Source organism: Mus pahari, chromosome 4 (genome assembly GCF_900095145.1).
Source record: "Mus pahari chromosome 4, PAHARI_EIJ_v1.1, whole genome shotgun sequence".
NCBI classification, from domain to species: domain Eukaryota; kingdom Metazoa; phylum Chordata; class Mammalia; order Rodentia; family Muridae; genus Mus; species Mus pahari.
The window spans coordinates 78,769,714-78,786,969 of NC_034593.1; the positions used below are offsets into that span (position 1 = coordinate 78,769,714).

General features: G+C 53.4%; 1 protein-coding gene across 1 annotated transcript; it reads right to left on the reverse strand.

Moving 5' to 3' along the window:
- Positions 1-3,464: 3,464 nt before the first annotated feature.
- Rhbg (Rh family B glycoprotein) lies at positions 3,465-15,121 on the reverse strand. Its single transcript, XM_021196493.2, has 10 exons — positions 14,890-15,121; positions 8,714-8,900; positions 8,108-8,258; positions 7,853-8,000; positions 6,126-6,292; positions 5,746-5,883; positions 5,444-5,577; positions 4,843-4,964; positions 3,917-3,990; positions 3,465-3,778 (listed from the first exon to the last, which is right to left on the reverse strand). The coding sequence occupies exons 1-10, from the start codon at positions 15,065-15,067 to the stop codon at positions 3,710-3,712; spliced, it is 1,368 nt and encodes a 455-aa protein (XP_021052152.1). The 5' UTR covers positions 15,068-15,121; the 3' UTR covers positions 3,465-3,709.
- Between the last annotated feature and the right edge of the window lie 2,135 nt (positions 15,122-17,256).

Genomic DNA, 17,256 nt, shown 5'->3' on the forward strand with positions numbered 1-17,256 from the left:
TTTTTTTTTTCTTTTTCTTTCTTCTCCATTTCTTTTTTCTTCTTTTTCTTTTTTCTTTTTCTTTTCTTTTCTTTTTTTCTTTCTTTCTTTCTTTTTTTTTTTTTTTTTTTTTTGAGACAGGATTTCTCTCTGTAACCCTAGCTGTCCTGGAATTCACTATGTGGACCAGCCAAGAACACACAGAGATCCACCAGCCTTTACCTCCTAAAAGCTGGGATGAACAGTTTGATACCCCAGAAGCGTCTCCTGGGCTCCCCTAAATCAGTGTGATTCCAGGAAGGGAAGGCAGGAGGCCAGAGATGGGTTAAGGGGGTGAGCATTGGTGGCTGTTGGTTTGAACCCCAGCCACGATGGCTCAGAGGCATCTTTTTTTCACTTTGAGATTATTCTGATTAATTTTTGCCTGAAATTACTAACAAGTATCAGTGCTGCAGACTCTAAGACTCTCCAAAGTGTCCCTTAGGTGAGTGTCTCTCACTTGAGTAAGTCTTTGGTGGGAACTTGAAAAAAGGTGGACTCTGGCCCTGCCTGCCTCAGGAAGCCGGTGTCTGGGACCTGGAGTTAGGGCTGTGCCCCCACAGAGGCCACTCTGGCTGCTCTCTGGGACATCCCTCTTTGGCCGAATCACTGCCCTGACTAGAGGGCCTCAGGCTTCCTTCTCTCACCCCCAGTGTCACTGGGTTTTACCTTTGCTGATCGTCCCTTCAGTAAAAATGGCCTGCTAACATGGTGGCTGGCAAGAAGGTGTCCTGTGCGGTCCTGGACTCACTGAATCACAGACGACCCATCAGGGAGGGCATCTTGCCTTGTAACTTGCTCTGTTTTAAGGACATCTTGAGTACTTTGCTCTGTGCTCTGGGGCAGAATTGGCCCCAGAAGCATCTCCTAAATCAGTGTGATGTGAGGAAGGGCAGGCAGGAGGGCAGAGATGGGTTAAGGGGTGAGCATCGAGAATCCATGACTGCTGGTTTGAACCCCAGCCACGATGACTCAGAGGCATACCCTGCGTCGGGAGTGGAGGTCAGGGGTCAGTGCGTGCCTACTCGGTCTGACCCCAAAACTGAAGCTCCCGAAGCCGATGCAGGTCTTCTCGCCACGGACCGCACAGACAATGGTGCTCTATCCCGGGAGCACGGCCGCCCCCTGCCCGGCCGACCCTTTCAGGCTGGAAGCCGGCGGCGGGACGCTGGCCGCCTGGAGCATTTGCATACGGCCCGGGGACAGTAGCCTGCTTTGTTGGCTGCGCACGGGGGCGCCGGGCGGTGGGCGCAGCTCGCCAGACAAAGCCGCTGGAGGAGGGAGGGCGACGGCGGCCACTGGGCCGCACCTCGGATGCCGCGCCGTGTCTAATTCCTCCAAGGAGCGGGCCGAGCCGTGACGCGAATCCCAATGCTCAACGGCCCATCGAAGGTTCCTCCGGGCCAGGTAGTCTTCTACCCAGACCAAAGAGGATAGCTGTTAGAGCGAACTAAGGTCCCGGCCTCCTGCTCCGTGTTCTTGGACACTTACTTTCTGTAGTACATACACAGTGTGCCAATCCAGAGTAGGGCATTCCTGAGGGGACTTCCTGCACTGCCTCAATCTAGTTTCCTGAAGCAGGCAGGAGCTGAGGATCCATTATCATCGTTCCCAGGGCTCAGGCACCGGGGCTGGACAGAGTTTGTGAACAGGCAAGGGTACCTCTGTTCTTCACTAAGTGATAGCATGCTGATCCGAGGGGCTGGGCCTGAGAGGCAGAGGCCTCATTGTCCTGAGGGATGGCATGCCGCTGTCCTTGGCTTTCCCCCCCCCCTGACCTGCTCATTGTCATCCTGTTGACCCATCCCGAATAGATAGGCAACCATGAGGGGGACCAGTGAGGGTAAGGCTGGGCCTCCTGGAAGAGGGACCCATCTTTCCTGCATTATCAAACTGTCACTGGAAACCACAAAGGATGAAACGGAATACTCTACAGGGCCCATCATCGTGTGCCCCTGCATTTAAGGAAAATGGGGAAGAGAAAACATACCCAGAGTAAGACAGGAGGACCAGGGCCAACGGCAGAGTGTGCCATTGTGCACGTGTGTGTGTGTGTGGGGGGGGTATGTTTATGGCAGTGGTGAAGCTTAGAACTCACTGGTGACAAAATACACAGGGCACAGCTCGCAAGCATCCTCACCTGATCCCTCTTCTCAGGGACCTATTGGCAGGCCAGCCTGGGACCAGCAGTCTTTCGCCCAATTGAAGCTGACTAAGCAATTGCCCTATCGAAAAAGCTCAAATGCCTCTTCTCCAGGAAGCCTCCCTGGATTGAGATGGCTTCTCCCCGTACTGGAAGAGCCCATTTTTTTAGGTCTGAAGAAGAGCCTTGGTTGCAGTTCAGAATGAACAGCAGCAGGGAGGGCCAGACTGAACATCTCGGTAACATGAGTGAAGGAATGTTCACAGCTCTCCTTCACCAGAACGGCCTAGGCAGCAGCTGGGGGCAGGCCAAGCCAGCTGGCAGTCCATCACCCATCCATAGCTGGGTCCCAACTCCCAACTACTTCTCCACAGTGACTGGGAGCCTTGTGCTTCTATCCTGGGGTCCTCCAGCTCACACAGCCCAGCCAGCAATGGGCAGGGAAGTATGGAGGGGAGGGCTGTAGAACAAGTGGATGTAGCTCCCTAGAGAGCTTTTCTCTCCACCCTGTCCAGCCCCACGGGGGAGCCCAGGAACACACTGGGCAAGTGGAGCCCGGGATGTGTCCTTACTCTCTGGGTTCCTCCCGCGGAGGGGCCTTAGTTTGGAGGCAGAAGTGTCTGTAGTTGTGCTCAGCTCTTGCCAGAAGGGGCTTCCAGAAGGAGGGATGAAGTCGCCAAGAGTGGGATGAGATATGAAGTTTCTGGCATCACCTGACATGTAGAAGGGGTGGAGCTCAGGAGAGGCTTTGGCACGGATGCCTGAGGACCCACATGGAGGCGGCTAGGAAGGTTAGGTGGCAAGGACCTGGGCGAGGCAGGGAGGTGCCATCGTCTGTTGGTTTAGAGCGCCCTCTTGTGGTCAAATGAGTCAGATCAGCAAGCGCCCAGCCGCCTCTCTCATCCACAGTCCCAGAACCACATGACCCTTCCCGTGGTCAGGACCTGGCCATGAACTGGCATTAGGTGCTGACTGCCTCCGACTGCTGAGGATTTGTGGCAGACCACCCTTTGGACGCTCCTCTTGGGCTTCTTCCTACTCTTCTCATCAGTGGAAAGTCAGCTGAGGGTCAGGGCAACAGTCAGGTAAGGACCGGGAAGGATTCGGGGACAGCATCAGATGGCTGAAGCAGGCACAGACATTCTGGACAATAATGCCTCTCCCTAGAGAGGATGGAACTAGTTGGGACATATACAGTAGAATGTGGAGTTCTGTGGACCCGAAGAGGGTTTGTCAACACTAAGGTCATTGATTATCACAAGATTTTGGCCTCAGCAGTGAAAGGGAGAGGCGCAAATGGGTGTCAGAGTCCTCGGTGATACATTGTTTATCACCCAGCTTCCCACCCAGAGTGGAGCTGGCTTGGGTGTCACTGGAACAGGGTAACACTGGTCAATGGGGTGGCAGTCACCTAGGGCTGGCTTTGGCCTTTTCTGGCCACAGCTAATGGGGATCTGCCTAGGGGCAGCACAACAGTAACAAAGGCAGAGAAGGCTCTCTTGGCAGGAGCCATTGTCTTCTCTGAGGACAGTCTCACGCTGGCAGCAATTAGGCCTGGGTGTCTGACTCCCCAGTCCTCAGAGGCCTCTGGGTCTCATTCTCCTGCTCTCCGGGTACCTGCAAAGCAGGGAGGGATGAAAGAAAGTCCCGGGGGGCTTGAGATGGAGCCCACAAGCAAGGAAAGAGGCAAGTGGTAGCCCAAGGCAAGGCAAGGTGGCAGAGAAGGAGTGTCAAGGGAGGACAAGGGTGTCTCACCTCCCAGTAAACCTGGTCCTCGAAGCATTGGGAGTCTGGAGGGGAGTCCAGGAAGGGGAGCTTCAGCAGGAGCCCTGGTGGCCACAGGAAGGGTGTGTGAGGGCCCTTGGTCCCTGCCCAGGGGGGAGGTTGCCATCTAGGGTCATAGGTTGGTAAGCTTAAGGACAACATGGTGAACCCCAGCCTAGCCAAGGTCTGTGAGTCCACCTTTCTGAGAAGGGAAGAGTCCTGCAAGGTGGCTCCGCCCTCACGTTACCCACAAAGACACCAGCCAGTGGGTGAGAGGGTGTGTTCACGTCTGCAGCTGTATCCTGATTCGACTGTGAAGCAGAGACGCTAATTTTTTGGTGGCCTTCCACATGGGAAAGGCCTAGGGGACAGTGATCATATGAAACATGACCCGGGGAAATAAACCATGGAGAGTTTCAGGATGAGGGTGGGTGTGGCTGGGTAGGGATGTGACAGCATCAGGTTTTGTTCTTAAGGCCAGATATCAGGAGGGGATGCCTGGCCTAGGGCCAGTGAGCAGCTTCTGTGGAAGGCTTTGAACTCCAGGGTGAGGTAGGCCTCCTTCTGTCTGCTGCTGCCCAGAGGAGATTTGGGGGTAGGGTGGTGTGGGGTGGGGGGATGGAGGGAGAGTACCTGGCCTCTTCCCAAAAGCTAGGATTGGACTGCCCTCTAGTGGCCCAAGGGAGCAACACAAGAAAGTCTGCACACAACCCAGAGAGGAGCCTTCCTTCCCAGTGGCCACACCAGCACCTTCTCACTCAGAGGCCATGCTGCCCCGTCACTGACACAGGCAGGTGTTCTGAGAGGATCTTGGTGGAAGTGAGCCTACATGAAGGAGAAGCATCCCTTGCCCTTCCTCCTGGGTACCCCTCCTTGGGGCTCTCACCTGACACCCTTGCCCAGCTAAAGCCACTCACCTCCAAGGCTGCCACCCACAGAGGCAAACACCAGTGTGACAAACATTCCAAAGAGCTGATACACGGCCTGAGACGTGGCACTGCGCTGACCCTTGGCTATGAGTGGAAACACATTCTGCAGGCTGGAGGGAGACCAGAGAGTGAATGATGGATGTGGAACAGGCAGCTAGGGTGACCTGATGCCACTCGTGCCTGTGGGCAGCCAGAGGGTGTGCAGGGACCCCCAGTGTCTCTCACCCAGGCCTTTGCTCAGTCAGGTTCACTTCAAGTGCCCTTCTGTCCTAAGCCAGCCAACTCTCCAGTCAAAGGTCTCCTTGCTCACAGTGTGAGGTGTAGACCCCAGAGGTCATTGCCTCTTACTGGTCCCGAAGGAATGAATGCTCAGTGCTCTTGAAATTGCTTACTTAATGGTCATCCATGGCCCTGACCAGGAGGTCAGGCCACGGCAGGCCCTCGGCTCTCACCGTGCTGGTGGGTGAATGGCCAAATGGATGGAGGGGAACAGATGGAAAGGCCTTTGTTTGTTTGTTTGTTTTTGTTTTCTTGGCTCTCAAGGAAGAAGAGAGGTCGCTTTGGAGAGAATGGGGGAAGACTCACTCACCCATCTCCATAAGCTTCGTGGGTGGCCAGTGCAGCCACCACGACTCCCAGGATGGCCCCCAGGACCCCGGGCATCCCGTGGAGGTTGTGAACGCCACATGTGTCTTGCAGTTTAAATCTGGATTCAAGGATAGGCTGGGGGATAGGGTGGAGAGTCAGGCTTGGGTAAACAGAGTGGATAATCAATCTATCTATCCGTATCCGGGACCTGGTGGGGAAGTAGCAGAAGGTCTGGGAATCTGTGTCACTGCTCCAGGCTCCTTCCCTCCCGTATTTAATCCCAGTCTTGAAAAGCAACCATACCGTAAAGAACTTATACCCCAGTGTTGAGACAGTCCCAGCCAGGAAGCCAGCCGCCAGAGCCCCAAAGGGAGTCAGCATCATCTCACTTGATGTCCCCACCACAACACCTCCAGCCAGTGCTGCATTCTGGACATGGACCTTAAGGGACAAAACCGCCAAGGTATCTTATTAGATTATCACACCCACACATCCCAGTCACACTCATTACAGTGGCATCTAGTGCTTCTAGATCCTTCTGTCACCTAGCCACCGACTCGCCAGCTTTCATATACTCTCCGCTCCTCCCTTGCTTGCAGACGGAGGTTCAGTGCCTGCCCCTGGGGACCTCCTTGCTTAGCTCACCCTTCCCTTGGCCGGGCTCTTCACCCACTTCCCCATACCATGTCCAGTCGTCCATCCCCACTGACAAGGGCTGACAAGGCGAAAGTACTGAGGGTGCTTGCGGTGAGTGAATAGTACGTGTTGACCACGGTTCGATGCTGCCCATCCCCCAGCGCTGTCGGCGCGGAGTTGAAGCTGGGCCAGAAAACCCACAGGAAGATGGTCCCTAAACAAGTGGGTAGCCACGGTGAGCATCTGGTAGTGAGTGGCCCTGCCACCAGGGGGCGCTGCACTACAGGTCAGTTATTACTAAGCAGCCAGTTTGCGCACCAGTTCCTGGGACTGATAAACAAACAAACAAACAAACAAACCATCTTCCTATGGTGAGAGTTGAGAGAGTAAAATAAATAAATAAATAAATAAATAAACAAACAAACAAACTAACTAACTAACTAACCGTCTTCCTATGGTGAGAGTTGAGAGAGTAAAGCCCCTAAATGTCTGCTTCACGGCCCAGCAGGTCTAACTGCTCAAGAAGGGCCTGGAGCAGAGCTCAATAGGACAGTGCATGTCTAGCACATGCCACACTCTGGCTTTAATCCCCAGCATACCACCTCTCTTAAGAACCAGAAAAGGAAGGGGAGCCAGGCAGAGGCTGTTAACGGACAGCAGCTGTGGGCACTCACATATGGGGGGGGGGGGGCTGTACCAACTCAGCTACCTTCTAGAGAAGGTGGCCCCTACAGGCCTCAGGAGTCTGGGCTGGGGTGCTGGGGTACCTGCTCTGCACTGGGACAAGAAGCAGGTCTCTGCTTTCAAGTATCTGTGTGTGTTTGTTTGTTTTGTTTTTCAAGACAGGGTTTCTCTGTGTAGCCCTGGCTGTCCTGGAACTCACGCTGTAGACCAGGCTGGCCTCAAACTCAGAGAGCCGCCTGCCTCTGCCTCCCAAGTGCTGGGATTAAAGGTGTACACCACCACCTCCAGGCCCTGCTTTAAGCCTTCCAGGACTAATCTCAGAGTAAGAAGGAGAAGCGGGGACTCAGCAGGGTGGGCCAGCAGGGCAGGAACTGTGTGTGACCTGTGTCCTTCACCTTGACTCAAAGTCCTTATGCTGCCTCAGGACGAGGACATTCATCGCAGTGTCCCGTGCTCAGTTCTCAGACTTCAGACGACCTGAGCCCTCCACCCCCTTCCCGACCCCTTTGCCTGGAAGCTTCCTGTGTGAAGGGTTGCCAAGGGTAAGGAGGGCTCAGCTGTTTCCCAGTGAGCATCGAGCCAGCCTTGCTTATGCAAGAGCAGGGACTGAAGGCCACATTCAACACCCCCAAAGAAGCATGAGCTGCAGATGTCAGGCTGGGAGGGTAGAGAGGCCAGAGACCAGCAGGGGTGGGGACCTGGGGGAGTTAGGCCCTACTGTTCCCTGGGGTGATCCAGGGCCCCGACTTCCTGCCTGACAGTGTGGGGTTTCTGGGGCTGTGAGGAGAAGCAAGGTGGAGCACAGGTGGCCCGGGCCGGCAGGGCCACGGAAGAGGAAGGACTTTGCAGAGGTGAGGGACAGCTCCACACACGTGGGCTGTGTAGCCCAGGAAAGTTTCAAGTAGGACTGGGTGAACTTGGGAAAACCCCAGGACCAGTACTGGGTCATAAGGTAGGGGCAGAGATGAGCACAGATCTCAGGCCCTCAGAAAGCAAGTAGGAAGGACCCAAAGGATGCCTGGCAGTGCCAAAAGACCTTCCTAGGGCATGATGCTCTGTACCCCCACCATGTCTCCTCAGCATGCCTCACCAATCATGGCAAAGAGGTCAGAGGTGTAGACAGAGCTCTGGCGGTGCCTGCTCTTCTCCAGCTGGGATTTGTAGAGGATCCGTGAGAGGAACAGCCCGAAGTAGGCCCCGAATGTGTGAATGGTCATGGACCCTCCAGCATCTCTCACCTGGGGAGAAGGATAGAGGTGGTGAGGCAGCCCCTGCTCTCCATCCACCTCTCCGATCCCAGAGCTGTAGGGACACCCAGGTCTCACCCACTCCTGGCCAGACTTACCCCCAGGAGACTGAGCAGTATAAACTCGTTGACGCTAAACAGCACTGCCTCCAGTAGGGCCATTAGCAGCAGCTGGGCTGGCCCGGTCTTGCCCAGAACAGCCCCGAAAGAGATGAGCACTGCGCCCGCACAGAAGTCAGCGTTGATCAAGCTGCAGTCATGTAGGGTGGGAGGGATGGAAGGAACATGGTTCCAGGCCCCATCGGGCAGAGGGGTGTGGTGCCGGGCGTGCAGGGCAGGGCGAGGAGAGTCAGTGCTGGGGCACCTCTCCCTGGGTATCAGATGAGTACCACCCACCCTTGGAGAGGGAGGAGGAGCCCTCGTGAAGTGATGGGCAAGGCCCACTCTAGGTTGAAGCAGTAGCAGGTAGGGGGAGCCATTCTCCACTGGCTGCCTGTCCTCCTAGGAGCTCTGGTGACAGGCCTAATAGGAGGGGTGTGTGAGTGTCTCAGGGGACACAGGTCAGATAAAGGACAGACAGTGGCCTGGAGAGGGAGGTTATGGGGCAGACCGGAGGTCAGTGAGCAGACCCGGAGGTCAGGGCTCACACTGACATCCTTTGGGGAGTGGGGTCTTAGGGGGAGCCAGGGGCTCACTAGTGCCCACCTCTCCACACCAATGTGGATGTGGCCACCGTGGAAAGAGTGGAGGAAGCCTTGGAGAAGTGTGGCCCACTGCAGGGTGAGGCTGGCCACGAGGAAGGTGAAGCCCACGCTGCTGAAGCCGTACCGCTGTAGAAAGACCATGAGGAAGCCAAAGCCCACAAAGACCATGACGTGCACATCCTGGAAGCCTGAGAGGAGAGGGGGCGTTGTGAGGCCTGCTCTGGTCTGGTCACACCCACCAGCCAACAGATGCCATTCCAGTGCCTGGCTCCTGCAGACAGGACTGCCTTGAAGCAGCACCAGGCTTGTAGAATTTCCCAGGCATAACGGCCTCCTGCCAGGAGCGGCCAGAACTAAGCGTTCTGCCTGGAGCAGCAGGGTCAGTCAGTCCTTGTTATCCCTGCTCAGAGAAGGAGCTAGAACAGCCTGCTCCATCCAGCATCCACTCACCCACCTGGCCTATCTGCTCGCCCAAGGAGCAGGAAGTTACATCAATTCTCCCTGTGGCTGCGGCTCTGTCTCCTCGACACACAAGATTCTCCTTCCTCCTCCTGCATCCACTGTGTCCCTGTTCCCAGGTGTGTGCACACAGGTGCACGTGTGTGCATGTGTGCGTGTGCTCCGCCTCATACGCAGGGCCCCTCCGTGAACCTGGACCTCACCAACATGACCAGAGGAGACAGCCAGCAAGCCTTGATGCCTGTCCCTCTCTGCCCTGGTGTCTGTCCCTCTCTGCCCACTGTGCTGACATCATGAATGAGCCTGGCTATGCCTGACATCTACTTGCATACTGAGAATCTGAACTCAGACCCTAATGCTCACCCAGCAAACGCTTTACCTACTGAGCCATGTCCCTAACTCCAGGGAAGCCCTTCTTGATGTCTAACTTTCATCTCTCATCTTTCAAAGTCCATACCTCCCTATTTTGAGATTCAAAATAAAAATAATTTAGGAAATGGCTTTGAATTGTTAACAGGGATTAAGGAAACCTCCCCTCAAAGGAATTGGAGGGGGCAGGACTACTGTGTTGTACAGCTCAGTGTAGTGACCCCTTACCCCCCCTACAATGGCCTGTCTATCCTGAAGCCGCCCTCAGGAGAAAGGACTGCTTTTCCATTTGTTTCTTTCTATACGTTGAATTTTTTTTGTTATACATTACACTTGAGACAGGGTCACACCGTGTAGTCCAGCTAACCTCAGATGCTGGATGTCCTGCCTCAAACTCCCAAGTGTTTCGCTCACAGCATGGGGACCACATGTGGCAAGTTCTACTTGAACTGTCTGGCATTTAAGCAGGGTTTCTTTTCAGGAAGATGTGGGGCCTTTTCTGTTGACTTTCTGCATAAAATGCCAGTACAAATAATACAATTATACTGAAAATATTTATACAGATAATTTGTTGAGTAATTAGTTATATAGAACCAGCATGAAGGGAGGTGGTAGCAAACAAACGCTTTGTGTGGTAAAGCCTTGGCCACCTGCGCTGGAGAGATGGCTCAGNGGTTAAGAGCGCTGACTGCTCTTCTGAAGGTTGTGAGTTCAAATCCCAGCAACCACATGATGGTTCAAATCCCAGCAACCACATGATGGCTCACAACCATCTGTAATGAGATCTGATGCCCTTTTCTGGGGTGTCTGAAGACAGCTACAGTGTACTTAGATATAATAATAAAAAATTAATTAAAAAAAAAAAGAGGCTTGGTCACCAAGCCAGCCTGATGGTCACATAACCCACGTAAAAGCTGGATATGGGGCTGGAGAGATGGCTCAGTGTGGTTAAGAGCACTGACTGCCCTTCCAGAGGTCCTGAGTTCACAACCATCTGCAATGGGATGCAATGCCCTTTTCTGGTGTGCCTGAAGACAGCAACGGTATACTCATATACATAAAGTAAATAAATCTTTAAATAAAATCATGAGCAAGGCTATGTGTGGTGATACACTTATTTTTCTCATCCTAGCACTTGGGTGGGAGTCAGAGATAGGCTGATCTCTCTGAGTTCAAATCCAGCCTGGTTTACACAGTGAGTTCATTTCAGGACAGCCATGGCTATATAATGAGATTGTCTCAACAAACAACAAACAAACAAGCCAGAGCAAGCAAAGACAAAACCCACCAGCAGAACGCCCATGGGAGGGCACTTTCTATAAACATATGGAGACGAGGGGCGCCACACCTTCTTACTCTCCAGACATCCTCCTTTCATACTCTACTTGAGAAATTTCTCTTCTCTAAGGCTGAGAAATGTCACTTGCCTGAGAATGTCTGTTTCCCACCTGCAAGCAACAGATGTGCGGAGCATCTGCAGACAGGGTTCTGGAGTACAGCTGCCACCCAGGAAGTCAGTTCCTGCTCTCAAGGGTGGAGAATCAGTGTGCCTGCACAGGGAGGCTGCTGGCTCTGAGGAGAACCCATGTTCATGTTGACCTTTTTCCTTGGCCACTTGGGAGCTGGGAGCTGTATGTCATGCATCCACACTCACAAGATTCTCTCTTCAGATATCTAGCTTTGTTTCTCTGCTTGTCTTTCCTCGTGCAAGTTCTCTATCCAAATTGGCAACCCCAAATGCTCCAGGACCACAAAGTTTTTAAACATCAGCATGATGCAGTAGTGGAAAATTACACACACACACACACACACACACACACACACACACACACACACACACACAGGGCCTCATCTAATGGGCTCTACTCAAAACGCAGGCTCACTATACAGGTTTCATGAAGTCACATTTGTATATGTGGTGTATGTTGGGTATCAGTGGAATACTTGTCTAGACATGAGTTCCACCCTCAAGATATTTCATTATGTATATATAAACACGCCCCCAAACCAAAACACTTTTGGCTCCAGGAATTTTCATAAGGAAACTCAACTTGTATTCATTTTCATCACGGATGACCCTGAATCTCTCATAGGAAGAGGCAGATTCTCAGGTCTGTGTTTTGTGTTATTTGATCTTGAGATGCACAGCGAACAGAAAGCTGCTACTGAACTTTGGGGTGCAAACAGGATCCCTGAGAGAAGCTAAAGCTTTTGCTATTTTGGAACTGAGAACAGGACCAGAGAATCTAGTGGCGCCTTGCTCACTCCTGCAACTGGGGTCTGTAGCCCCACGGGCTCCAGGGACCGAGGTCTGGAGGCCTCTGGCACTCCAGAATGGACTGCCACACCCCTAGTGCCTGCTGTTTGGGGTCACCCACATCATATACACAACAGAAAGGAGAGACACACTTAGAACTCAGCCAGAGCCTGCATTCTTTTTCTTCTTTCTGGTTTTTTTTTTTTTTTTGCTTGCTTTTATTTTAGACAGGGTCTCACTATATGGCTCTGGCTGTCCTGGAACTCACTATGTAGACCAGGCTAGCCTAGAACTCACAGAGATCCCAAGTGCTGGGATTAAAGGTGTGTGCCATCACGCCAGGATAGCTTACAGTCTTTCAGGACTCTCTGTCCTTTTCCCTTGTTCAAACACGGAAAAGGAACTCTTTCTGTTCTTGTCCAAGGACAGTCAGAAACCAAAGGGGGCTGGGCAGCATGCCTCAAAGACCATTCATGCAGGAACTTCTCTCAACTGCTCTGAGCTTGTTTTAAATGTTTCTGTTTGCACTGAAAACTCAATCCCAGCCAGGCATGGTTGCACACTTGTGATTCTGCCATGCAAAATGGGGATGAGAAGGCCAAGGCCAGACTTAACTACATAGTGAGTCTGAGGCCAGCCTGTGCTCACCATACCCAGTCTGAGGTGGGACAAACAAAGCCCCGGGGGGAGGGGCCACCACTGCCCACCTTCCTTCTCCAGCTTCCTCCTGACAGGGCAAAACCTTGGCAAAACTAGGGCTGCCATTCCAGCATCTACACGCACCTGACCCTGTGACCTTGGACACATGACTTGAGGCCTCTCTAAGCTTTTCCTCTGGAAAGGGCAGTTATAAAGCCTGAAGAGGAAGAGAGTGAGAGCTGCCATCTCAGAGCCTCTTCCAACCCCAGCTTCCAGAAAACAGGCTGAAGCCTCCCAGGCAGGCCACCGTCCCAGCCTCCACCTCTCCTAAGATAGTCCTGAGTCCATCAGGGTCAAGTCCCTGCTGGGAGGCAGGCCTCTGCCTAGGGCCTAGTAGGCAGGGTACAATGTTTCAAGCCTGTATTCCCCAGTACTTGGGAAACTGAAGCAGGAAGATGGTAAGTCTGAGACTGGCCTGGCTTACTTTGTGAGACCCTGCCTAAAAGATAAGGTAAACCGGGGTAACCTGAACATGGCAGAAGCTTCCAGAAGGAGAACCAAGAGGCCCTGGCTCTTGTCCCACTCTTTTTGTGACTTGCTATGTGATCTTGGGTAGGTGAGTGACTTTCCTGGCTCTCTGTTCACATGTGATCTGAGAGAGGTGGCCTATAGAATCCCGAGGGCCCTTCTTGTCCTGTCTATCTGGGGGAGACATCGCCATCTCCTGACAGCTCCTTAGGGAAACCATGCCTGTGGCCTTGGCCTGTCAATACTCATCAAAGATTCTTTTCATCTTCTGAATCAAAGGGTGGTTTCTACCCGCCCTCTGGCCTTGACCCTTTCCTCTGGACAGGTGAGGACCCGGCTCATCAAAGCACAGGCTTTAGGAACCTCACATCTCCCTCCTGCCTAGCTTTCCTCAAACAGTAGGCTCAAAGTCCACAGAGGTCAACACTGGGGCCGGGAGGCAGTAACTCGGCCGTGGTCCTTGCTGTCCTCTTGGGAAAGAGAGCCCAGCACTGCCTCCACTGTAAAAGTCAGGATTCTGGCCTTTGGAACAAAGCCAGAAGGCTGGAGGCTCTAAGAGAAACTGTTTCTGACCCTCTTAGACAACCAAAACGCACCTCCTTCACCTGCCTGGCTCATTTCCTCTCAACTCCCAGCTCTGTGGACAGTTCGTGTCCAGCAGTCTAGGGCCAGCTTTAGGGCGTTGGTTTTGATCTTAGCTTCTGAGGTCCGAATGCTGCCACTCCCTGCCACGACCAGGGATGAACTGTGGAGACGGGGGTGCTGTGGTTGTTTGGGGGTACAACCAGGGATGAACTGTGGAGACGGGGGTGCTGTGGTTGTTTGGGGGTCTGGTGCTTCCTGTCACAGTCCAAAGTCTCCCTCAGCCCTCTATGTCCCCATTGCTGGGGAAGGGCAGGGTGAGGTGGGGACAGCCTGTCACCAGTGGGTGCTAACTAGTCTTGTTGCTTTTTGCATGCCCTACAGAGACATTTTCTCACTCCTTTTGGTGTTTGTCTGTTTGAGACAGAGTTTCATTAGCTCAATCCGGTTTCAGATTCACCGTGTGGCTGAGGCTGGCTTTGAACGCTAGATCCTCCCACCTCCACCACTGAAGCGCTGCTGAGACGACAGGCACAAACCATCACCCCAGCTTCTTCCTGTCACTTGGATGAGGAACTGGAACTAGAGAAGGCTGGCTTGGGCATTAGAGGGAGGGGCGGTGTGCTTGGTCCCAGATGTTCAGCGCCTCAGTTACAACCTTGAAAGAGATGCTTTGTCTCCACCTGGGGGTTCACTCCCCGTCCAGAACCTCGTCAGGAGGCAAATGGTCAGTGGTCAGCTTTATGGTGTGGAAGCCCTATTCTAGCTGTGCGACCCTTGGTGGGTGATAATGGGTTCACCGCAGCCCCCTTAAACTGTGAGATGGGATGATAATGCAGCGCTGAGCACAGCCCTAGTCCGCCTCACGCTGGCCTTGAGTCCAGGGTTCTCTCACTCTCAAACCTGGAGTGTTTGTGCTGAAACCAATCTTTGACGTCTGTACATGTGGGAATTTCGCACCTAACTCTCCCTTGTCTCCTCTAGCACCCTAGCTGGCAGTCCCACCAAGATTCTCTTTCTGTGGTCAAGCTGAACTCCTAGACAAAGCCAAAATAGCCCCAATGGAAGGTTAGACAGTCGCTAACACTGGGCCCACTTACAACTGGATTGAAGCCCCAGCTCCCTTTACTGTGTGACCCTGACTCTGACTGAGCCTTACCTCTCCTCAGTCTGAGATAGAGCATGTGCCATCCCCAGCAGTGCCTGGAACAAGAGGGACACTGGAGAAAGGGGACTATTTTAAAGCCCTAGCAGTCATCTCGGTGGGAGGAGTACCCACCAACGCCCTTCCCTACACACCCGGGCTTAGAGGCTCTGCTTCCCACGCCCTCGCCCGCACTCACTTGGGTAGCGAAAGTAAAACTCGTTGTCCACGGTACTATGATTGCCCCAGTGCCACAGAGCAGCGTCGGTTTCGTGGTTGTAGCGGACAAAGATCGCAAAGAGGAGGGCGGTGGCGCCTTGGAAGAGCAGGCACAGCAGCGGCAGGACCAGGCGCCGGTGGCGGGGAACGCGGGCCATGAACGCGGCTGTGCTCTCCCCGGCTCCCGCAGGGCTGTGCCTGCCAAGCTGACTCCTGCCACCGCAAAGGTGAGGCCCCGCCCCCAGGAGGCCGTGCTGCCCCTAGGGGAGCCCCACCCCTCAGCTCGAGGTTGGCAGGGACTAGCCCCGCAGGTCAGGTCCTGTTTCCCATGGTTCCCCCCCCCTTCCCCAACTGTGCCCCAGCTGCCAGAGGGTGGTGAGAGGGGAAAAAGGTACTCGCCCCATTCAAACCTGGCGTGAGAGAGTGGCATCCAAGAAGCTAGTGTCCCTTAAAGGTCCTTAAAGTTTCCCTTGGCTAATAGGAAGGAATCAGACTAATACTGAGATCTTCCTTTGCCTCCTGGCTGTAGAGGTAAACCAGATATCCAGAAGCAGTTTCCTCTACCACCTTTTTTTTTTTTTTTTTTTAAGATGTATTTATTTTATGAGTATACTGTCACTGTCTTCAGACACACCAGAAGAGGGCATCGGATCCCATTACAGATGGTTGTGAGCCACCATGTGGTTGCTGGGAATTGAACTCAGGTCCTCTGGAAGAGCAGTCAGTGCTCTTAACTGCAGAGCCATCTCTCCAACTCCAGCCTCTACCACCTTAAGTTGAGTTGAGATTACAGCTCCAACAGCCATGGTCCCTGGAGGACTCTAGCAGGTAGGGGCACTGGCACTCTTGGTTCACAAACCTGCAGTCCACAGGCACAGGGACGGTAGGACAGCTCGCTAACCCTCTGCCCATTGCCGGTTGCTCCTTATCCAGTTCTCCCACTGTCTCAGCGGGGACCTGAGTCTCTGCCCTGGCCTTGTGTGGACTTGGGAGAATACCTGGATTCTGGGTGTCCAGTTTCCTGTGCCAAGGGTCCAGCCAGGCACATGAAAGACCAGCGATCAGCCTTGGTGACACAGCTCCCAGCTGGTCCATGTGGGCCCTGTCCATGAGAGCCCAAAGACTCTCCATCACTTTTCAGTCAGCAGGAAGGTTAAGCATAGATAAAGACTCAGCATCTATGGGTCACTCCCCGGGGCGCCATCTCCTGTCAGGTGTGACTCCTGAGCCCTGCTTGGGGTCAGCAGTTGCTTGGGTTGTTCCAGCAGGTCTAGACAGGCTCTGTTGATCACCTGCTGAGGTCTGGCCCTTGGTTCCCCATCCTAGGATCCTGTGAAGTGATAAGCTTTGGGCCTCACTCCTTTCTCAACTGCAGGTCTCTGAGGGACAGATGTCTGTATCACCAGTCTCCGTCTGTCTAGTCTTGAGGTCTGCCCAATCTTTGACTTTCCATCTCTGGTGTCCAGTCATGACCAGCCAAGCATTTAAAGCCAGGGGGAGTTGGTGTCTCCTGCATGCCCTGGCCCGGTCTGTGCAGGTTGTCCCTGGAGAATTGGGTGTCTGAGGTTACTGAGTAACTCAGGGTTGCTCCAGGATGCTCTCTGCCAAGGCCACCCGCTTCCTCACCCTGCTGCCTTGGTTCAGGTTCTAGGAGCTGTTGTCGCTGTTAGTGTCACGGACCATCTCCGGTATGCTCAGGGGGCAAACACGAGAACCAGCAAAGCTACAGTCCTACAGACACCCCACCATTCCCCTCCCTTCCTCCCCTCCCTCCTTCTCTTCCTCCCTTCCTTCTTCATATCTATACTGTGTGACCTCAGGCAGATTATTGAGTGCCCTTTGAGCCCCAGTTTCCTTGTCTGTGAGTGAGAATAATAGCATTTCCTACCAGGTCTCCAGATAATTCCTATAGATGGCTGGCATTGTGGCAGGCATCCCATAGATGTGGTGATTATTTTCATCTGATTGGCTAAGCAAGGTCAGTAAATGGGTCATCAGCTTCAACACCCTGAGGCTCAAGGAAAGAAGCAGAACCAGGCAGATACTGCCCGACCCCATGCTGGGAGCCTTGTGGGGCTAGGATAGGCATAACCCCCTGTTCCCACAATTTTTTCTTTGGAGACAAGGTCTTAAGTAGCTCAGGCTGGCTTTGAATTTAGGATCCTCCTGCCTCCACTTCCCAGGACTAGGAGCCCAGGATCCCAGGCATAAGACATCACATCACTGGATTATTTTTTATTTACTTATTTTATTTTATTTTTTTGGTTTTTCGAGACAGGGTTTCTCTGTATAGCCCTGGCTGTCCTGGAACTCACTTTGTAGACCAGGCTGGCCTCGAACTCAGAAA

Coding starts and splice junctions, on each gene's coding strand:
- Rhbg (XM_021196493.2), bottom strand. CDS start 15,067: ATGGCCCGCGTTCCCCGCCACCGGCGCCTGGTCCTGCCGCTGCTGTGC. Junction 5,578..5,745: donor TGGGGTATAAGTTCTTTACG/GTATGGTTGCTT, acceptor CCTATCCCCCAG/CCTATCCTTGAATCCAGATT. Junction 4,965..5,443: donor CACGAAGCTTATGGAGATGG/GTGAGTGAGTCT, acceptor GTCTCCCTCCAG/CCTGCAGAATGTGTTTCCAC.